The 24,152-nt window shown below is 35.9% G+C and overlaps 1 protein-coding gene across 4 annotated transcripts in view; it reads right to left on the bottom strand.

Moving 5' to 3' along the window:
• NCKAP1 (NCK associated protein 1) overlaps positions 1 to 24,152 on the bottom strand; it is a 123,665-nt gene that overhangs the window by 26,067 nt on the left and 73,446 nt on the right. For all 4 annotated transcript variants that reach the window (XM_069068586.1, XM_069068587.1, XM_069068585.1 and 1 more), the window contains 6 exons: positions 23,959 to 24,017; positions 20,706 to 20,851; positions 13,168 to 13,300; positions 5,523 to 5,642; positions 1,920 to 2,059; positions 29 to 160 (listed from right to left, as the gene is read on the bottom strand). In XM_069068586.1, the coding sequence (XP_068924687.1) occupies positions 29 to 160; positions 1,920 to 2,059; positions 5,523 to 5,642; positions 13,168 to 13,300; positions 20,706 to 20,851; positions 23,959 to 24,017 (730 nt within the window). The remainder of the gene's footprint in view (positions 1 to 28; positions 161 to 1,919; positions 2,060 to 5,522; positions 5,643 to 13,167; positions 13,301 to 20,705; positions 20,852 to 23,958; positions 24,018 to 24,152) is intronic.

A 24,152-nucleotide genomic window follows, 5' to 3' on the forward strand; every position in this document is an offset into this window, starting at 1 on the left:
AGAAAATATAGTTCATATCTTGTCTTACTTGGTAAAGCGAATTTCCAGATGAGAAGTCAAATATTCTCTTGGAGTAAAGGTATGTTCCCAAACGGCCATGTTTGGTACATAATTTATAGAGAAACAAAGTTCTGAAAGTGCAGTGTGCAATTTATCAAGGCTAAAATAGAGACAGAGAAAAACAGTAAGTAAAATATTAAACAATGTGTGAAGAAATAAATTCACTTTTATAATTACCAGATTTTAGGTATTTTTCTATGAGAATGCAAAGATTGAGAAGTTCTGCTATATAATTTCCCTGGATCTAAAAGACTACATTAAAGTTTTCTGAGATATCAAATATATTACATATGTTACTTCTAAATTCAAAAGTACTCCTTTGCCTCTATATACAGTCCAACAACACTACTGAATATAATTACCAATGAGGAAAAAAGTTCATTCAATTCATAGGTAAATTATGACTATCCCCAGTTGCAGTTAAACTTTCAACACATTTTGGTAGATAAAAGGTCAATTAAAAGCTTTTCAAGAGTTATCTATAAAACATGGTTTGATTAAGCTTTACTTCTAAATCATATAAAATGCAGAATGAGACATATGATAATGGACATGGCTAATATGGGATTTTATTTTGGATGACTATGCAAAGGTGGGTTTTTCCCCCTGAACCATAGGTGGAGGAAAGGGAGAAAAGTAAATGTTTAATTGAAAAAAAATTTATTTTTTAAATTTTTCAAAAAAAATTGAAGGCAGCTAGGTAGTTCATGGACAGAGCATGTGGCCTGGAGTCAGGAAGAGCTGAATACAAATTTGGCCCTGTGACCCTGGGCAAGTCACTTGACCTGTTTGCCCTAATCCACCGAAGAAGGAAATGGCAAAGCAACTCTGTACCTTTGCGAAGAAAACCCTGTGGACAGTATTGTCATGATTCGCAGGGTCACAAAGAGTAGGACATGAATGAATGACTGGATAACAACAAATTTTTTAAATAGTATAAAAAAACTTTCACTATTTCTACCCAAAACAAAAACAAAGCTTTGGTATTTAATGGGCCTGAAAACAAAGTTAAGAGAAAATGACAGCTATATTTATTTTTATACAATAAAACATTCTACAGCCACAAATGACTCAAAGACTTTGGCTTTAAAAAATAAAAAAAACAACTAATAGAAAATTACACATCCAAGGAACACTTAGTAGAGTTCTTCTAAGACATTCATTAATATGTATATATGATATTGTGTATTACTTCATGTTTTATTCAAAATTCAGGGCAACATATCAGGACTAAACTTTGGGATTAGAGAAAGCAATAACTATGACTAATTAGATCCATAGCAATAAATGGTAAGAATTACAATTTAAACAGATTGGTTCTCCTCTCATCAATCTGCACAATGCAATAAATCACCCCTAATACAAAAAACAAAGAGAAATAATGAAGAGAAACACAAAATTCCAAAATGGTGACAATTCCCCATTATGTAAGCAAAACCATGAAAACACTGTATAATGCTTTAAGAACACCTTTGAGCAAATAAGTCATTTTGACTATTATAAACACCCAAATTATCTACAAAGAACATATAAAGGAAGACACTATCTGGATGCAGAGAAAAAACTGATGTATAGAATGATTTTACATGCATGAGTGTGTGTGTGTATGTGTGTATATACATGTATATATTTGTGTCTAATGGTAGTCACCTTGGGGAGGAGGGGAAAAAAGAAATGTACATATCTTTATTATATATTTTAAAAGACTAGCAAGTTGTACATAATAGATTTGCCAATCATCTTTTTTTTTATTATACTATGCTATGGAATGCTTATTTTATTCCATAAATTAAAAATAAGATAAATAAAACTAAAAGAAAAAAGAGACAGAGACTACAGAATTAAAGCATATAACTTACTTGGTTACCACCAGTCTGTTTTTCCTCATGCTCTCAACTCCTGGTTTCTCCCTTTCAGGTTCCCCTTTCTTTCCAGTCTGTTTTTTTGATTTTTTGTTGACGGCCTGACTGATGGTTTTGGCACAATGTTTTGGCAGCAACTATATTAAAAAAAAAAATAAAGATAGAAAATCTCTTCAATAAATGAAATTAAGAGCATAATTATAATTAAAAGCACATCACAAGAAAACATAAAAAACTATTTCTTTTAATACTGTCTGATTTTAAGGAGTAAAGTCTATACTAAGGGGCAGCCTATTTCTGACTAATATGGAATTTCTCAGCTTATTCCCCCCCTGCCCTTCACTCCTGATGTTGTCACTCTACATGTTGGGCTGGAAAAAATAAAGAAATCACTTGTTCCTTTCCATCTCCCATTCTAATGCTCTCTAGGGCCAGGACAAATCTAATCTTTCTTTCAAAAAACACTCTTTTAAGACTTGGAGAGGGGCGACTAGTGGCACAGTCAATAGAACACCTGCCCTGGAATAAGAAAGACCCAAATTCAAATCTGGCCTCAGACACAACACAAAAAACTAGCCGTGTGACCTTGGGCAAGTCACTCGACCCCAACTGCCCTACCTCCCCCCCTCCAAAAAGCAAACAAAACAAAAACAAACCAAACCAAACCAAACAAACAAAAAGACTTGAAGAGATATCATGTCGTTCCAAGTATTCCCTTATCCGTGATCAATGTCACTGATTGCTTTAACCAAACCTCCTAATACAGTCTCAAGGCTTCTGACCATATTAATTGCTCTCCCCAAAGACCTCCATTTCATTAATGTTCTTCCTAGAAAATGGTACTCAAATCAAATGCAAATATTCTAGACATTGTTCAACCAGGCAAAACCATAAGTATTATCCTTTTCAATAGAGCCTAAGATTACATTAGCTTTCTTGATTGTCTTTTCATACCATTAACTTATACTGAATCAGCAGTCCACTAAAAGTCACATATTTTTCACAAAATTTGTTGTCTAGATATGGCTCTTCCATCTTCAATTCAATCAGTTACCAAGCATAGGTACCAGGGTCAGGAAAAAGGAAAATTTCAATATATTTTAACACTAGGTTAAATCAATTTTATGAAATGGACAAGATGTAGATGTATGTGTACTAGCCTCCCAATAGATTACAAGCTCTTTAAGGCAGGAACTATTATGGTTTTGTATTCTGTATATTTTATACTGTAATTTATGAATTATAACCATGATCACATGCACACTGTGGAATAGATGCTTAAATATGGACTACAGTAATTCCTTGAAGGCTTACTGAAATTAGCAGGACTTGGCTCACTTTTTCAGTGAATGGCCTCCCCAGCTAGACTATAAAATGATTCCATTAACTGGTTTAAGAATGGCTCAATCATGCACCAAAGCCCATAAAGAACCCTCCCTACATCTGAAGTCAGAGGATATGTTTTCAAATCTTGAATGTTATTTTACTACTTATGTCCTTCTTCACTTCAGTTTTCTCATCTACAAGAAGTCTGGATTAGATGATCTCTTCAGTCTTCTAAATCTATGATCCTCTTCTAAATCTATGATCTCAGTGGGGTATGTAGGACTGTTTGTCAGAAACAAGTATGATATAATAGAAAAAGTGTTGAGACTTGGGAGTTAAAAAACATCTAGTGTTTTCTACCATATACTACCAGATAGGGCTGTTTTGAGCAAAGAAGTTGATATAGGACCTAGAGCAAGAAGAGTATAAAATAAATTTTTATTATTTACTTTAAAAAATTATTATTTACTCCTGAGATGCTGTAGAAACTCCTTGCTGAATGCTTCTTAACCACCTGGAGAACTGAAACTACCTGAGAGGAATGAAATATTTTTAGTAAAAAGATGTCTGTATCAGATGCAGAACCTGATGCAGACATTTGGATTCAAATTCTGCTTCTGATAGCTTCAGCTGTATGACAAAGTAAATTAATGAACCTCTAAGTCTTAGTTTCTTCCTCTAATGAGGATAATCACTCCTGAAATACCTCACAGGTTTGTCGTAAAGATCAGGTAATAACTGCAAAGCATTTAGCACTGTGCATGCAATAGGCACTATATAAATGTTATATATTATTATTATTATATATATTATTGTTACCATCTACCTCACATAGAAGTTATGTGAATCAAATGAGGCAAAGTAAACAAACTGCTATACAAATGTCAGCAGTCACTATCTTGCTTTCTTCAGTGACATCACTTTCGGTCAATATATCATCTATGTCTTGATGCCCCTTACTGCTTCTTTGCCTGAAAATCACTCTCCTCCCAGCAAAGACTCTCATTAACATTTTCCCCATTCTTTCTGATACTTTCTCTTCTTTCTTCTTTCTGTATATTTCAGTTTTTATGATTTTATGCTATGTTTTGGCTGACATACTGAAATAGATCTATAATCTCCTTGATGTGGAAGGCCTGGCCATTCCCTTCTAATATCTTCACCAATGATTTACTCCATGTATATGCAGATTAACTTCATAAAAATTTTAAACAGATGGGAAAGCATACATAAAATAAGTATTCATTTTTCTCCTGGTTGCCTTTTCTTTGTAATAATAAAGTCTGAGATTCTTCTTTTATACCTTTGGTATATATGGAAGATTCCTATCCTTCAGAAATCCTAAGAATCAATTCAATGCTTCCCAAATTCTGTCACCTCCAGATGACCTCTGTATATTCTTGTTTTAGTCTAGTTGCTTTTCCTCATCTTTGTTTTCTTCATTGACATTTCCATTTCTTCTACAAGTACGCCAAGGATTTTGATGTTAGAATTCTATTGCAGTCTCTCCAGTATCCTTGATGGTGAAAAGAGTCTGTTATAAAAACCACTACAGATCTTTTCCATCATTTATTTTTCTCTTTCCAGCTTCATCCATAATTTCCTTAAGATGACTTTGTTTAGCTCTGCAAGCTCTGGAAAGGTTTCTTTAAGTTGTTTTTCTACTCTTCACTATTTTGTAAAGTGATACTGCTCATAATCTTCCAACATCTTTTTTTGGGTAAGATTTTATAAATGAATTTGTATGTTCTAAAATGGTGTGGCCCTTGGGATCACTAGGTGGTGCAGTGAGTAAAGCGCTGGCCCTGGAGTCAGGAGGACCCGAGTTCGGTTCCGGCCTCAGACACTTAACAACCACACAAAAAAACTAGCTGTGTAACCTTGGGCAAGTTACTTAACCCCAATTGTCCTCCCAAAAAAGGGCAAAAAATAAAAAAATAAATTGGTGTGGTCCTTAGCTGCCATTTATCTCTACCCAGTGAGTTGAGTGTTTACTATATAGGATATTTCTCAAGCTTCTGGGGGACTTTTTGTTATAAAAATTGATTTATAATATTTAAATTTCTGTAGGAAATTGTTATAATTTTTGTTAATGTCCTTTCCTCAATCCAGTTCCCATTTTTCAACATCCAGAAAGCCATACCAATTTGAAAAACTGAAATGAACTCAGAACCAAAAGTTAAAATATGACTCAATTACTGAACACTGTTCACATTTTTCTATGTTCATAAATAAAATTTCTATTTGCATTTAAAGGAAAAATTAAATTCTTACCTGGTCACTAAGAGTACACTGTTCTGTGCAAATATCTGTTATGAGATTTCTAGCTTGCTTAGCCATTTCATCCAAGAACATGTTACATAATGAAAGACTCCGATCCCCAATATGATGTCTCTGTCAAAACACAATATATAAATGTTTTAAAATATAAATTTCCTTTAAGAATCAGACTGATTCTTTTAGTCAGGTATAATGCCTGACTAAAGAAAGGTGATTAAAGCTCCACTGGATTGTAAAGGACAGACATGTTATCTTATATTTCTTATATCCCTCTCAATACCTAGCATTTAAAAGGTACATGATAAATATCTAATTTCATTGATCTGATTTTATAAAGTACTACTCTTTGAAAAGAGATTTAAAATGGTCAAGAAGATCTTCCATAATGTAAAAGAATACAAATATTCTCATTTAATATTTAGTTCATAATCTTTTCAAAAGACTCCTTGATCAGATATAGATTAGACTAGGTAGACTCTGAGATCTTTTTCAACTCTGTGATTCTGTATCTTAACCATAATATATACAAATTAAGAAGTCAATCCATTTAAAGAAATACAAAATTTTAAAAATAGATTTAAAATCCAAAGCAATTGTAGTGATGTGAATGGGCAGTTAATTTCTCTAGAAAACAATATTTCCCCTTTTCATTACTTCACTATGTATTCATATTCCTCTTTTCTTGGCTAATCTCTCTTTATGAGTTTCTTTTGACAGTGCTCTCTCCTGGTTCCCCTGCTACTATATGCCTAATCAATCCTTCTTAATCACCTTTGCTGGATCTTCATATATAATCCATTCCCTTAATGAGGATGAAATGTGATTATACCCTAAATCTCTGTCCTAGATTCTATTTCCTCCTTTCTCTATATTATCTTTTTGTGACTTCATCAGATCTTATGGATTTAAATATCATCCCTATGCAAATATCTCTCATTTCACTAACTGCCTATTGAACATTCCTAGCTGGATGTCTAATACTCTATCAAATTTAATGTAAAGAAGAACAGAATTCATTCCCTGTCCTCCTCAAACCCACACCTCTGCCCAATTTCTCGCTTCTACCGAGCGGATGATTCACCTCTCTGGTCAACAGCGTTTGCAGCCTCATCTTCTCATGCTCATCTGCTCATTCCCCTTCATCACACGTGCCCAAAAGTTATAAAGTCTATACTTACATCTCAATATCTCTTTTCATACCCATCCCATTCTCTCTCCTGTCAAAATGCAATCATAACTTCAGGAAACTTACATGAAAGCTAGGTTTATTACAAGAGAAATGAATATGCATATGGAACCTTAAACCAGGGCAAAGAGTTCAAAATCCAAACATAAGTTTTCATATTTATGAAATTAAGGCAAAGAGAGGAGAGACAGAAATCTCCACCTAAAGGGGAAGAGAAGTGAAGGAGAAATGAATTAAGATGGCAAAAGCAGCATTCTTTTCCTTTGGGAACTGTTAGAGCATAATGATCTGCTTATCTACAAGGGTCCCAATTGCACAAGCATGAAGTAAGCCCAGTCTAGTGCAGACTGACTGGTCCTTGACTCTCAAGGATACAGAGAGAATCCAGTTTAGGGTAGAAAAAACAAATTATGTCAGAGCCTCTTCCATACTCTGGGTCCAGTGTTTCTGGAAAATATGGCAAGTCAAAAAAACTACTTCAGGGTATCCCTTAACATTCCTCACACAGCTATCACCCTAGTTTAGGTCCTCATTACTTTAACTGTTGCAATAGTCTCTAATTGGTCTCCCTGCTTTAATTTTCTCCCCATTCTAATTCATACTCTATACAGCTATTAATGTTACTCTCCTAAATGATACCTCAACATAATCACCCTTCTACTCAATTAAATCCAGAATCCTATTACTTCTAGAATCCTATATGACTCTATTTAGCACTTAAAGGATTTCACAACTTGCCTCCATCCTACCTTTTTGATCCTATTATAAATCATTTCCCTTTAAATGCTCTTTGATTTAGTCAAATTGGCCTTCTTTGTTTTCTGTATACAAGACAGTTGCCATCTCTGTGCCTTTCCACCTGTGCAAAGCTGCCTTCCATGCCTCAAATGCACTCTGTATTTCCCTCTCTTAAAATTTCTATTACGGGGGCGGCCAGGTAGCACAGCAAGTAAGAGCGCCAGCCCCAGAGTCGGGATGATCTGGGATTGAATCCAGGCTCAGACACTTAGCACCCACCCAGAAACACCTGGCCGTGTAACCTTGAGCAAGTTACTTAACCCCAATTGCTTAGGGGCGGCCAGGTGGCACAATGAGTAAGAGCACTGGCCCAAGAGTTGGGATGACCTGGGATCGAATCTGGGCTGATACTTAGCACCACACCCAGAAATAACTGGCCGTGTAACCCTGAGCAAGTTACTTAACCCCAATTGCTTTAAAAAATTTCTATTACCTTCAAAGCTCAAGTACTATACTGTACTCAATTCCTGATCTCCACCACTCCCCAGATATTATCATTCCATCTCCCAATAACCTTGTATTTTATTTTGTATATATTTAAGTGCACGTTTCACTCTATAGAATGCAAGTTCCTGAAGGGTTCTTTCATTTATGGCTCTGTATCCCCTGTAGGCTAAGTGGGCACAGCCGATAGCACTGGGCTTAGCATCAAGAAGACCTGAATTAAAATCCAGTCTCATACACTTACCAACTGTGTGACCTTGGACAAGTCACTTAACCTAGCTGCCTCAGTTTCCTCAGCTGTAAAACTATAAAATAAGAGCACCTACCTCTTGGATTGTTGTGTGGATTAAATGAGACAATAACTGTAAAGGCTTTAGCACAGTAGCTGGCACATAATAGTATTTAATAAATGTTGAATGATCATGAGAAAAATCCACTACTTAGATTTTTTTGATATATCACTTTGATTATAATTTGTGCTCCAAGGCCTGCAATGAATACCACCCTCAAAAACACAAGTACATATTATTAGGACAAAGGGAGAAAAAATAAACTTAAAAGGAAAACAGATAAATGACCTTGATGGGAAAAATATTAAAAACAAAAATAATACTGGAGGGAGGAGTGGGTAAGATTTCCCATAATTAATTGCTGGGGATGCTTCTGGGCCAAGGAAGGAACCAGGGATGAAAGAGAAGGGCTGCTCATTCACTCCAGAGGTTCAACATAAACAAGCCTCAAGTTTCTAAGCTGTTCACTTCACCCACTGGGGCAGCTCAGGGAAGTGACAGAAATCATGATAAAGGTTCTACCTAAGAGTGTGTAAAAATACAACCTGTTCATCACTCCCTGCACTGGCCATACTTTCCTTCCTTCCTCATCTTAACCCTTTGGTGAACTAATTCATCTCCACACTATCCTCTTGAGTCTTTTGCCCACTACCCTATTAAAGATCATTCCCTGCCAAACTTCAGACTTGTATTACTTCCACCATCCACTACCTTTACTGGTACTCACTTATGGCGAGAAGAATGGGAGAAAATCACAAAAACATGCTAAATATACTTCTAATTTTAGATGACATAATTTCAACCCCCCCTTCTCCCCCTCCCTGCCTCTTTTAAAGTCCTTCATAACCCAGTCCCTTGCCTCACTTTTCCATCTTCTTACATTTTATTCCCCTCCACACACCTGTGACCTAGTGGCACTGGTCCCTTTGCTCCATCTCCTGATTATCAATGATGTGTACCCTGGCTGTCCCCAATGCCTAGAACTCTTTCTTTCATTTCTATTTACTGGCTTCCTTTAAATCTCAGTTTGACATCCTGCAAGAAGCCTCTTTTATCTTAGTGCTTTTCCTCTACTGATTACCTCCAACTTATCTTGTACATAACTTGTCTGTACAAGGCTGTCTTAAGGTTTCTATCCCATTAGACTGTGACCTCCTTAGGAGCAGCAACTGGTTTGGGGTTTTTTCCTGTTTTTGTCTTTCTTTGTACCTCCAGAGTTCTCAGTACAGTATCTGACACATATAGGCACTTAATAAATGCTTCCTGACTTGACATTCCCTTCTCATTTCTTCCTTTAAGGTTCAGCTGAGGTCTACCTTTTCTGTGAAGCTTTTCCTGATTCCTCTAACTCGTTAGTGTTCTTACCTTCCTGAAATCACCTTGAATTTAATTAATATCTGTGTATGTTTTATCTCTCAGAAGAATCTAAACTCTTCAAGTAATATAACTGTATCACTATTGTCTCTGGCATCTAGCAGGCACTTGTTTGTCAAACATTGTGTGTGTGTGTGTGTGTGTGTGTGTGTGTGTGTGTGTGTGTGTGTGTAAAGTTCTAAAGGAGTATATAAATTATTAAAATCTCTTTGGAAGAGACCTTGAGGTCACCTAGTCCAAACTGCACGTGAACAAGATTTCACTTCATAGTATGTCCAAAAAGTGGTCACTGACCTTTAGCTGAAGACATTTAATGAAAGGAAACTAACTGAAGACAACCCAATCCAATTCTGGACATCTATCACAGTTAAGATTTTTCTTACATGAAGCCTAAACTTTTCTTCTTACCAATGCTACTCCTAATTTTATCCTCTGAGAGAAAGCAGAACTAATCTAATAAATGTGACATACTGTTCATTTAGAGCAGTGCTTATTAAACTGTGGGTCACAACCCCATATGGGGTCTCAAAAAATTTGGCAAGAATAAAAGGTTTTTGAACACGAAATGACCAAAAATTAATTCAAAATCAAACTGGTAATGAATCCAAGGTGTTTCTGGCAGTGCTTGCCTGTGTTGCATCAAGCAACTTCACTGCAGCCTTGGTTTTGAACGAAAAACATGTGCACTCTGCACTGTAAATGCCATCATGCCATGCCAAAATGCAAAAAAGGGTCTCCAGTGGAACAAATTAAGAAGCCCTGATTTAGAGACAATTGGTGGCTCAGTGAATACAGCACTGGGCCTGGAGTCAAGAATACCTGAATTCAAATCCATTCTCAGACATTTCCTATCTTTGTGACTCTGGGGAAGTCACTTAACCTCTAATTGTCTGGCAAAAGGATCCACTGGAGAAAGAAATGGCAAATCATTCCAGTATCTCTTACCAGAAAACCCCAAGGATAGCTGGTCCTTGGGGTCACAAAAAGTGAGACACAACTGAATAACTGAACAACAACAGAGATAATTTAAATTATAGTTAACATGTCAAATTTATTTACTCCACCAGATTGTAAGCCTTTTACTGATAGAAATCACATATAGTTTTATTTTCCCTGTCAGCCTCTACTACATACAACAGCTTATACAGCAAGCTCTCAGTAAATATGTCTAATTTGAGCTGGATAAATAGAAAAAAGAAAAAAAATTAAACATTACTAAAATATTTGCAATAAATGGTTCAAGGTAAAATCCTGTTTTAAAAAATTCTACTCAATATACACATCTTTTGGTTCATGCATAATTTCCACTGTATTTAGCTCACTCCCCACAATATTCTTTTATCTCTGGATTTTTACCTCTTCACCATTAGCCTTACCCCTACTCAAGTATCCTACCAGCCTCATCTCCCTCTGCTTTCCAGTTCTTCTTTATGTGTTATCTTCCCCATTAGAATATAAGCTTCTTGAAAATAGAACCTGTCTTTTATTTGGTTTGTATTTGTATTCCTAGCACTTAAAAACAGTGCTGGCACAGAGTAAGTACTTAACGAATATTCCCTTCTTCCCTCTTGTTTATTCTCTCCCTTTCCATTGTTCTCATTGTCACTAACTTTAATAAGTAATCACTGAATTCTATTTCACAAAGAATTTGGAAAGTTGCATCTACTGTTTTAACACATACAAATGATTTTGGGGATAAGGACTAGACCTGTGGTTTCACTGGTATTAAAACCTTTCTGGTAAGGAAACTACCTCTCTACAACTTAAGTCTTAGAGAGTTCTCTAGAGCACTGAAGTGTTCAGTAACTTGCCATGTTTCACATATGAAATGTTTCATATGGCACAGTCATGTTTCAGAGGCAAAATCTGAACCCAAATCTTTCTGTTCACTTTGAGGTAAACTCTCTATACACTCTGTCTTTATGAATGATTTCCTGGTCAACAGTTTTGTATTCTATACATTTTCATGGTGTTTTCAACTCCCACTGAATTGTCCTGGCTTTTTTCATCATAAAATTTATATTCTGCAGTACACTACCACAAAACCCAAAAGAACACTAGGCCTAAGTTCAGACACCTGGCTTCTAATCCTAAATTATGAGTCATAAAACTGCTTATCAGTGATGAGCATTCAATTATATGATTCCTAAAATACTTTCTAGCTCTTATATTTTATAACTCCAACAAATAAGGTAGGCAGATGATGCATATTTGTTGTTTATTCATCCCCTAAACTACAATCTTCTCAAGTGCAGGAACTATAGCTTATTCACCTTTATATCTCTAAAAATGTCTAATTTAATGTCTTCAGCATGTGCTGAGTGACATCAGGTAGTAAATACCATCTCCATATATTCACAGGATCAAAATCAAACTGGTAATGAATCCAAGGTGTTTCTGGCAGTGCTTGCCTGTGTTGCATGTGAACTAAAAGGTTCTCAAGAGGTACCTCTCATTTCATACATTAAAAAAAACTGAGGCCCAGAAAGACTGAAATATGCCCAAGGTCATACAGGTCACAAAACAGAAATGGATTTCAAAATCTCTGACTCCAAATTCAGAACTATTTCCATTGCCCCATTAAAATGATTCTATAGCTATTTCTCATACTGAGAGGCACAATCTCTCACTAAAAAAGAAAAAAATAAATAATAAAAAATGCTGTCTAGCTAATTTAACAATTCATAAGTATTTTAAAACATACATGCTTGGGCAGCTAGGTGGCACAGTGAGTAAAGCCCTGGCCCTGAAGTCAGGAGGGCCCAAGTTTGGTTCCAGCCTCAGACACTTAACACACAAAAAAACAAGCTGTGTAACCTTGGGCAAGTTACTTAACCCCAATTGAGCTCCAAAAGGCAAAAAAAAACCCAAAAACCAAAACATATATGCTGGAAAAGAAAATGATTAAGATATTTAATTATTAAAATTAAATAAATACACATGTATTCACCATGGTATAATAAAAAGAACACTGGCCTGGCCTTGGATTCAACAGACTTGGGTTTTATTTTGGAAGGTCACAAAATAGTTGAGATCTTTGGCAAGTCAAAATTTAGCCTGGCCTAGCCTGAGTATTTTTCCACCTACAAAAAAAGTGGCTAGACTGGATGATTTCTGGTGTCCTTTCCAAACTGACATTCTACTGTTCTAAATGACTCCATTTCAAATAGTTCCCCAAAGTAGGTCAAGTAACAACCTTGTGAGGTTGAAGTGGGAAGTAAAGGTAGTATATTATAAATGTAAAATAAGATATACCTTGTAGGGAAGAATCTGGACCTGTAATTTTATCTCATTTGTGTAACTCCCAATGTAAACTAGACCTACACTGACATATATTATCCACTCAATGGTTAAGTGAGCTGCTAAGAGAATTGCTGGGCACTGAGAGGTTAACCAATGGACTGTTGTATATGAGGTAGAACTCAAAAGTTTTGTCTTCCTGACTCTAAAACCAAGATGCCACTCACATCCACTTATCCATGGTTATAATAGTATCTATAAATATTAGTCACAGTTATCTATGTTATTTAAAAACATAAGAAATTACCTCTTCTGGACATAGCTCATGTGTGCAACTCATAAAATGAGTACAAAGCAGTGGGAATGCAATTGAGTATCTTGATTGAGAGGGGAGTTCCAAACACTGCTGAAACATCTTCTCAAATGCACGACTATAAAAACTACAGTAGGAAAAAAGTATAAGTTTGGATCAGTATTTCAGACTATTGTATTAAAAGGCTTACAACAGCACATTTTATTTTAAAATGGTATGAATTATGAAAGTCATTTTGTAACATTTTATTCTGGACATGCCACACACTTATTTTTAAAAGAGAAACTCTGGGTAAACCTCAAAGTCATAAAAATATTACTTACACAAAATTTAATGTACTAACAGTTTAAAAATCACATGATATTTTATGTACACTATTACAAAGAGGAATATAAATACAGAAATTCCCCAAACAGATTAAAACACCTATCAGGAAGCTACACAGCAAAATATTCTGTGTGTGTATTTCAAATCCTACTGTTCCAATGACTACCATTTGAAATGTACACTATTACATATAAATTCTGATTTTATGAGTATCTCAAAAAGCAGATACAAATTTAAGACATAAGTGGTCTTTATAATTAAACTTTAAAATTTCACAATCAAATCTTCAGGAAACCTTCTTTCATCAATTTCCTTAGTTGAAATTTTCATACATTAATTTGCCTTTTATCACAATATGCTTATAGTAGCTGATGTATTTCTAAAATCTATAGCATATTCTATTGTCAGTTGTGTAGTTCTATTCATTAAGTTTTCAACTTCTTAAAGCACCAAAAACAACCCTGCTTTTTACAAATCTCTGTTTAGCTCACATTAATGGCAAGCATTTACACAGTACTTAAAAATGGACAATAAACCATTTATAAGATCTTGGCTGGCTGTGTGATTTCTCTACTTCATTCTTTGCATATGTTGGTGTATTTTCATGTTGCAATTATCTCTGTGACAGGCTATTTACAGAAAAAGATGGAAGCATGGCAAAAAGGAAAAAGTCCTGATGTTAAGAGTCATAGGATTGAAATGCTACCTCAGACAGTTGTATAACCATGGGCAAGTCACCCTGGACTCAGCATACTGAACTCTGCTAACTCTCCAATCTTGACAGGGACAATCCCTGGATTATAATCACATTCAATAAAGATCAGCTTCCTAAAGAAGCTCAAAGTAATCAGTTTTATAAAGAGGGTTGGTTTCCTAGGTACCCCATGTGGATGTGGGAGACACGGACAAACCAAATGGCAGAGTAGGGATGTTATGCTGAAAGTGGGGAATATACAGTATTCACAGCAAAAGATGCTTGCTACCATGAATTAAAGACTTAGGGACCTCAAAGAGGCTGAAAGGTTTTTTACTGAGTCATTTTTCAGCCATATCTGACTCTGTGACCCCATTTAGGGTTTTCTTGGCAAAAACATTGGAGTGGTTTGGCATTTCCTTCTCTAGATCCTATTACAAATGAGGAAACTGAGGCAAACAGGGTTAAGTGACTTGTCCAGGGTCACATAGCCATTAAGAGTCTGAGGTCAGATTTGAGCTCATGAAGATGAGTCTTCCTGCCTCAAAGTACTCTATCCACTGTGCCTATTGAAACAACAGGCATTTAAGAACAGAGAATGTGGCGGGCATTAATACAAAGCACTCAACATAATAAAACAGACAAAAAGGAAAAAGTCCCTCCCAATAAGGATCTTACATTTTATTGGAGAGACAGTAAACATGAGAAAGCAAAAATAAATATAAGAAAAATTTGTGGGAGTACTAGCATCTTGGGGAATCAGGAAATGCTTCATATAAGAGGTGGTTCTAAGGTGAGATGTTAGGAAATGAGAATTTTTAAGAGGTAGTAGAAGTGAGATGAAGATGCATTCAAACTAGCATAAAAAGTATGGAGACAGGAGTGCTATGTGTCGAGAAGAAAGTAGGCCAATTTGCCTAGATCAATGAGCAAGAGAGTATGAGAAGGCAACACATAAAAAGACTGGAAAGATAGTCTGAGGCAAAATTGTGAAGGGTTTTAGATGCCAAAGAAAGATACTTATATTGATCTTGGGGGTATTAAGGAACCACTGATATTTATTGAGTAGGAAAGGAAATAGTCTTCAGCACCTTTGCATAGGATGAACTGGAGAGCAGGTAAGGGAAACCTGAGGCAGGGAATCCAAAAAGGAGACTACTGCAATAGTTCAGGTAATAGGTGATGAGGGCCCTGAACTAAAGTGGTGATTATGTGAACAGAGAAAAAAGAGGACATATGCAAGAGATACTGAAGAGGTAGAAGTGACTAGATTTGGCAACTGACTGGATATATAAGGTGATGGAGAGAGAGAAGTAATATATATTACTTCTATACATACTATAATATATATTACTATAATTAATATAAGAATTAAAGAAAATTGTCCTGAAGTGTTCAAACAAGAGGGTAAAGTAGAAATAGAAAAAAAAATCCACTGATCATCACGTGAAAGAGATCCTATGAGGAAAACCTATAAGAATATCATAGCTAGATTCCAAATCCCAGCTCAAGAAGAAAATATTACAAGCAAGAGAAAAACAATTCAACTATGGCACAGCCACAATTACAATCAAACAAGACCCAGCAGTGACTACACTAAAAGACCACAGGTCTTGGAACACTATACAATGAAGAGCAAAAGAACTGGAGTTGCAGCCAAAAATATCCCCAGCAAAGTTAAGCATAACCCTGAACCAAAGAAATTGGCATTTAGAGAAGTTCCAGACTTTCAGGATTTTCTTGAAAAAACCCAGAAATTAACAGAAAATTTGACATACAAGATTCAAGACAAACAGAAAGAACAAAGGCTAATTACAAGGGACTCAGTAAAGACAGTTTATTTTTTATAAGAGGAAATGTAAATTTTATGTCTAAGATTGTTGTGAATAACCAGGTAGTTGGAAAGAAAGATTAGGGCAGAGCTAAATATGATGCGATACTAAAAAGTAAAATGTCTAGGAAAAGCTAAAAAGTGTAATTATTTTATACAAGTGAATGTGAGAGGAAGAACTGACAGAGAGGAATTAGATGGTGGAGGAGGGCTGGTAGTTCTAGAACTCTATTCTCATCAAGAATGGGTCAAAAAGGGAACATTACATATATATCCAGGGGCATAAAAGTCTTCTAAATTCAGAAAGAAATAAAAGGCTAAGGGAATAGGGAGGGATTTCAGATTGGAGGGGAGAGGATAAGGGAAAGATTTTTATTGAGGGAGGGGGGGTTTAACTAATAGGAGGGCAAAGTAGCCAGTAGAAGTAAAGCAAAAGAGTGAGGAGGAACAGGAAATAGGAGATACAAACACAGGACGGGATCAGGAGTAGAATTTTATTAGGGAGAAAAAGCAGGGGTAGTAATCATGATCTCAAACAAAGTTAAAGCTTAAAATAGATTTAATCAAAAAAGAAAAACAAGGGAAACTACACTATACGTCAGCCATATTAATCAATATTGTTTTAGACTATATAAAGTTGGAATATTGTTGTAGTATGGGAAATGATGAGTTGGTAGATCTAGAAAAATATGGAAAGACTTAGACCTATGAAAGATGCTATCCACCCTCAGAGAAACAGAAGACAAACACGAATAGTATGGTCTTATATAGATGCAAGTGAATGTAAATTGTCTATATATGAGTATGATTATAGCTATCTAAGTATATGTATGTATATATGTGTGTGCACCTGTGTGTATATAAAAATATACCCATGCTTAATTGAAGCCTTCTTGGGGGAGTCAGTGGAGGAAAGGGGGGAAAATAACAAAAAAAACTGTGCAGCAAAGAACAAAAGAAAACTTAAAAGGAAGCAAAGAATAGATGGACAGCTCTGAACACAATGTGTAGTATTTATATAAGCTTTCTTGAAATGGAAATTTATTGCTATATATTTTGAATCCTCTCTTACACTCTGCTCTGCACATGGCAATGTTTTTTTTCCCTTTTATTTTGTATTCAAACAGCAGTATTTAACATCTTCCTTGTTCTTTTCTTATTGTGTATTTAAGTTTGAAATAAATTTATAAAGTAAATAGAGGTGACGGGAAGGACGGCGGTACTCCTGACACAAATAGGGAAGGTCAAAAAGTAGGGTGGGTTTTTTCCCTCTATTTTTAGAATGAGTTTAGTTTCGATACACGTTTAGTTTGAGATACCTGGGCAGCTGAGTGGCACAGTAGATACAGCACTGGGCTGGGCCTGGAGTCAGTAAGACTTGTGCTCACATCCAGCTTCAGGCACTTATTAGCTGCATGACCCCAGATAATTCACTTAATCCCGTTTACCTGAGTTTCCACATCTACAAAATGAGCTGGAGAAGGAAATGGCAAACTACTCCAGAATCTTTGCCAAGGAAACCCCAAATGTTGTTTACCTAAAGGGTATCCACTTCAAGATATGCAAGTAGGTGATATAAGACTGAGAGAATCTAGGAGAGAGACCAGAGCTTGGATATACATATCTAGAAATCGACTGCACAGATAACTGATGCCAAGGAGGCTGATAAGACCATCAAATAGATAGTAGTACAGATAGTGAGAAAAGGGGCCAGAAACATAGCTGTGGGGCACACCTACTGTTAGTGGGAAACACATGAAAAATAGCAAAAGAGACTGCAAAGGAATAGTCAAGTAGGAGAACTCAAGAGAAATTAGTGTCATAAAAACCAAGAGCAGAGGAAAGTATCTTAAGAGGAAAGAGTGATCAACCTTTTCAAACACTAGAGGTCAAGAAGGATGAGGACTGAGGTAAGGTCTTTAGATTTGGCAAAGAGGTCATTGGTAATTTTTGAAAGAGAGCAGTATCAGGTCAGAAGTCAAACTGCAGAAGATTTAGAAAGGAAAGAGAAGAAAGGAAATGGTGGCTCCTAATACATATGCTTTTTCAAGGATTTCAGCCATGTAAGAGACAGAGGAAGATTGCTGCTGGGATGAGCAAGTGCGTGTTTTTAGAAGATGGGATGGGGGACACATTGGCACAAAAGTAGGGATCTGAGAAGGAACCAGTAGATAAGGAAAAATTGATGATTAATGAATGCAATTGTAAATTCCTTCTGGATTAAAAATTGTTTCATTCTTTATACTTGTATCCACAGTGCACAGCACATGTCCAGCACAGAGCAGGCACTTAATAAATACTTGTCGATTCACTGGGAATATAGAGGCAATCTTCTAGAAAAGACAGGAAGAGGATACATCAATGGTTCATGTACAGGAATTGGTCTTGGCAAGGGTAAGAGTCATCTAATCAGCTGAGACCAGAGTGACAGAAGAGATAGTAAGAGAAGATGTCTGACATAAAACAGTAAATAGTATTAAATGCTGCAGAGATCTAAAAGGATTAAGATTGGAAAAAGGTCACCAGATTCATCAATTAACAGATGGTAAGTCTAAGGGAATAGTGATGAGCTTAGAACTCAGACTACAAAGGCCTGAAGAGTGAGAGGAGAGAAAGCAGAGGTAACACATGTAATACTACCAGCCTCCTTCCCAATATCTCTCCTGCCTCAAAAAAAAAAGAAAAAGAAAAAGAAAAAAAAGGAGTTTGGCTGTGACAAGGAGGAACAATATAAAGCTGAGGAAATGGAATGATCTTCTGAGAGTTGGGGGAGACATGGGTGTTCACAGGTAGTAGACAGATCCAACAGAGAGAGGGGAATATTGTGGAAACACCATGTTGGAGAAGACAGGTGGAGAGGGGATCAGGATAAACAAAGTAAGATTGGCCTTAGAATGAAGGGTTAACCTCTTCATCAGAGACTGGAATAAATAATGGTAGACTAAGAGATGATATTTTCAGAAATTTCAGGGTTTTCAGGAATACAGAAAGTCAGAAGACGAAGCTCATGGTGAATTCCCTTCCTCTCTAAACTACCCTGTACTCATTTATCTTTTCTATACATATTTATATGTTGTTTCAATTCCCTGAGGACAGGGACTGTTTCATTTTTCTTTGTACCCTGAACACTTAGTACCTGACAGCCCCCCTTAACCAAGCTGGTACCAAGGTGGGTCAACTTTACTTCTACAATATTTCTTGAATACATTTCTCTCTTCTGACACCGTCACCACCTCTCACCTGGACTATCACAACAGCCTATTAGTGGAGGTATTTGCATCAAGTCTCCCTCCACTCCATTCCATATTCCATTCAGACACCAAAGTGATTTTCCTGAAGGATAGGTCCAACTATGTCACCCTATACTCCCTTAAACTCTCGTGGTACCCTATTACCTCCAGGATCAAATACAAAAATCTCTGGCATTCAAAGTCTTTCATAACCTAATCCCCTCCTATCCCTTACTCCTCAATACATACTCTTTACTCTTTGATCACTGGCTAGACTCCAGTGACATTCCAGTATTCTGACTGTTCCATGAACAAGACACTGCATTTCTCAGCTCCAAGCATTTTCTCTAGCTGTCCTCCATGCCTAGAACACTCTGCCCTCCATTTACTGACGTTCCTGGCTTCCCTTAAGTCTCAACTAAAATTCCATCTTCTACAGGAAGCCTTTCCCAATCTCTCTTAATTCTTTCCTTAATCATTTTCTATTTGTTCTGTATATAGCCTGCTGTATATATATATATTTGTATCCCCAGTACTTAGCATAGTGTCTGGCACATAGCAGGCACTTAAAAGTTCATCATCTGATTCAAAGAGAGAAATAGGGAGTGCGTGCACATGTGTGCCTGTGTGCTATGCTTCTTGAGAGCCGAGACTTTCATTTTTGTTTCTGTCATCCCATACCAGGCACAGCATCTTCTATAAGAAATACTTACTAATATTTAAAAACTGAAAAGAATCAGCAAATTCTCTAAAGCATATTCTACTAAGCCCATATTTTTGGTCAGGTCAAACTTGAATAATTTCCTTTACATATAACATGTATGTAGCAGCATGGCTAACACCAAGTTTCTTTAAGCACGTCTATCCTGAATGATCCCTTTCTCCACATTATCAATAAGAACCTGTACTACAAAGTGGATTTGTCCCTAGCTCCCTATTACTTGTTGAGTTAAGCTGATAGGCACACCTGGAGGGTCCTTCAACACTTCTTGCCCTCAGACACTTCTTTTTTTTTTTTTTGGAGGGGGAAGGCAGGACAATTGGGATTAAGTGACTTGCCCAAGGTCACATGGCTAATAAGTGTAAATGTCTGAGGCTGGATTTGAACTCAGGTCCTCCTGACTCCAGGACCAGTGCTCTATTCACTGCAACAGCTAGCTGCCCCCCTCATACACTTCTTAGCAACCAGCCACTAACCATACTTGAGGGCACTGCCATCCTGAGGCAGACTTTGTGAGGCCATTATGTTGTTTAAGAAAATTTTTTTAAAAGAATAGCACAGGCATTCAACAGCATCAACATTTTCTCATTCTCTTCAGTAATAAGACATAGTCAAATCACCAGTCTCATTATTATTAATATATAAAAAAGGCTAATGCAAAAACAATTGAGAGAATTATATTTAGGATACCCTGTATTTTAAAAATAGAAAATAAAATTTAAAACATACCAAAATATGGAGAGATCTGAGGTTTCCACCAACATTTCCACCAAAGAATCTACCATTTTTGTATGGAAAATGATAGTATTCATCATTTTTCCAAGTTCCCTGTGATCAGCAAGGCCTAGAGAAGCCTTAGAGACACTTGTGTATGCCTGAAAAAGGACAATGTTTTGTTTGGTCAACTATTTTAATAATCATATTTATATTAATATAATTTATTTCTAAACACTCACTGAGTGCATGAAGTATATCACCATCATTAGAAAAAGTTCAAAAATATATCCTAAGAATAACATTACCCATAATGCTCAGTTTACCCAGAAATTCAATCTCCTTAATGATATAAATTCTAAAATAAATATACAAGAACATTATTCTCTATGGAATAAAATTCTGTAAAAATTTATTTATCATTGTCCCCTTAACCTGAATTTCATATAGATCTTATCATAAAGCAGATTCATTAACAGCAAAGCTTCATAACATAGAAAATATAATACTGAGGGAGTGTATTGCACATAAAAATTCTTAGAATGCATCAAGATGTTTGTTGACACACATGAAAACTTAGGACTAATACTAGCAGCTTAAATTAATGTATCAATTTTAAGGTGACTAAGCATTTTATGTACATTACTTCATTTGAGGCTAACAACAACCCTGTGAATTAGGTACTATAGGTTTTATTAACCCCATTCTCCAGATGAAGACCTTGAAGATCAGATGTTTCATAGGTAATGAGTACCAAAGAAAGAATTAAAAACCAGAACTATGATTAATTAAAATCCAGTAGTCTTTCCATGACATCATACTGCCTTCTCTAAGGCAAATAATTGTGCAGACTTACAAATACAGACGGTGTCTGGTGCTTGCTTATTATTATTAGTTCAACTATCTAGTACCTAACAGTCACCTTAACCAAAAAGAAAAATGACTAAATCATTTATTAGGCGATTTCTATGTGCCAGGCACTGGGTTAAGTGTTGGAGATAAAAAGAAAAAGAAAAAAGTCCCTGTATTCAAGGACTTTACAATGTAATGGGGGAGACAACATATAAAAATTATACAAGATAAACACAACAGACAGAAAGTAACCATCTAACTTAGCTGTTTAGCTTATAGCTAAACTCAGCTCCACATGTCAGAGACTGAACTAGTCCCCATTATTTGATTATGTGTTTTACTTCATTTTAGTGTTCTTTTAAAACGACCAATAAAAAGGTTATAGTAACAAAAGTCAGGCAATAACCAACAACATGATTTGGATGAACAAATGTCATATATGTGCATAAATCAATCCAAATCCTGATGGGTGCTATAAGCCTGGGCCCCAGATCATTTTCCCTTTCTCAAGAGTTCAACACCTGGTACACTATCTTCCTTTCCCCTTCTCTCCTTGGCTTCTATAAGCACTTGAACATTCAGTGGTGCTTCCTTAAACCTCCAAGCTTCCTTAAATTCCATTCATTTCCTACTCTGCTTTACCTCAGTCACACATAGGGAGGGTCACACACTCAGTCTCAACATTACCCATAAAGGCTCCACTTCCTTAAATGGAAATTGATATTCTTCAATCTGACCTTAATCTCTGCCATCTTCCCCTGTTATCTTATTATTCCTAAATCCATTCTTCACTCTCACTGAGATCTCCAATCCTTCCACCTCTAAAGATTTTCTCAGGCAATCAACCATGCTATGACTGAATTTTCTTCCTTTTAGTTTCAAATCTGTAGTTAATCATTTCAAACTTAGATAATCATCAGCTCTCAACTACTTCTCACTTTGAGTTTACCACCACTCATCTCTTGCTAAACCTTAACCTTAGATTATCTCAACTACCTACCTCCTCTGCTTCTAGCCATAGGCTGCAGAAGAGAGCTGGAGAAAAGTCAACAATTCCAATCACTTATTTTAAGAACTATTAGCTATGAAAAATTATCACCATTTCTTAGATGTTTAACTGATACAGTGCAGCTATCACAATGAAGACTAAACCACCTTAGCCAGTAAACACTTAATCTCTGTTAAGTGGAGAAACTTGGAAGCAAAGCATAAACTCCTCTGCAGAATTATATGAAGGATAAATGAAGAATGCAAGTAGTACTGCTTCCCAAAATGCAAAAAGCAGTAAAGTAATAACTTCATATTATAAAAATTTATCATATTCAACTTAAGTTTGGTCCTCACTGCAGGAAGGTAGTCTTTACTCCCTGATTTCCTGTCATACTCTCAGAGAAGATCTTAAATATTGCCTGTTTTAAATTCATTAAGTCAAGATACTTCAAATAAATCGTTTGTCAATTGGATTATCTTTTCTAAGGCCTATGAAGTGTTTTATCAAGCTATATCTTACATGCTTTCCGAATGGGATAACCTCTGTGCCAAATGTCTTCTGATTTTTGAGAGGAGTTAATACCAGGCTACAGCTTCCTCTAATGAGAACTTTTATCAGACTATTTAATGGAAAGTTTAACAATATAGGAAGTTGTTTTAGCCAACAATAAAAAATCTGAGACCATAGGGTGGAATGTTTATGGTAGACTAGAGTGCAAATTCAAAAGATTTTTAAGAAGATAAGCATTATATGTCTTATTTTTAATCCAAGCAACCATTTATACCCAGCTGAAAACACATTTTTGATACAATCATTTGAATGATTAATTTAAGTTTTAAGACTAACTAAAAATGTTTATTTGACATATTCCTGTAGAATATTGACTTATAGAATGACAGAATCCCAGCACCAAAAGAGACCCTCTGTGGCCATCTAGATAAACTTGCATGTGAGCAAGATTTTACAACATCTGAATTCACGACATGAAGATCTTCAATGAAGAAAAACCAACTGACCTCCAAAAGCAATCCATTTCACTCTTGGATAGTTCTCATTGTTAGGAATGTTTTCTTTATATAAAGTCAAAATATGCGTCTTTGGAACTGCCACCATTACTCTAGTCTACCATAGACATTCCAATGTGAAATGAAAGCATTAATAGCTCCTGTGTCTCGTTATTTGCCCAGCTCCAAGACTACTTAATTGCACTATCATCTAATCTACATTTCTCTATCTTTTGCACAAGAAGTGTACTATATTAATATAGTAGAGTCATTCAGTGACCACTTAGGAATACATAATAATTACATTGCAGCTGTTCTCAACAGTTTACATGAACTTCTCAACATTTTCCCTCATGTAATAAATATAATCTGGGCTAATCAATAAGCAAAAATAAACTGACAATCATTAAATCATTCTTACCTGCAATCTAAACCAGTCTAATCTCATCCCTCGGAAATCAAATACTTCCCCATCTTCAACTGTATTAAGATGGAAAAAAGTACAAAGTAAATTAGCATTTTCAAGATATATACATGCAAAAAAAGTTTTGTTTCTAATTTTTTTTTTTTGGGGGGGGGGTCAAACCTGTGTTTTCACTGGTCTCCCAGTGAGGA

Source organism: Petaurus breviceps, unplaced genomic scaffold, assembly GCF_028583685.1.
Source record: "Petaurus breviceps papuanus isolate PSGF00001 unplaced genomic scaffold, PetGlider_PUasm1.0 90763, whole genome shotgun sequence".
Classification (NCBI taxonomy): Eukaryota; Metazoa; Chordata; class Mammalia; order Diprotodontia; family Petauridae; genus Petaurus; species Petaurus breviceps.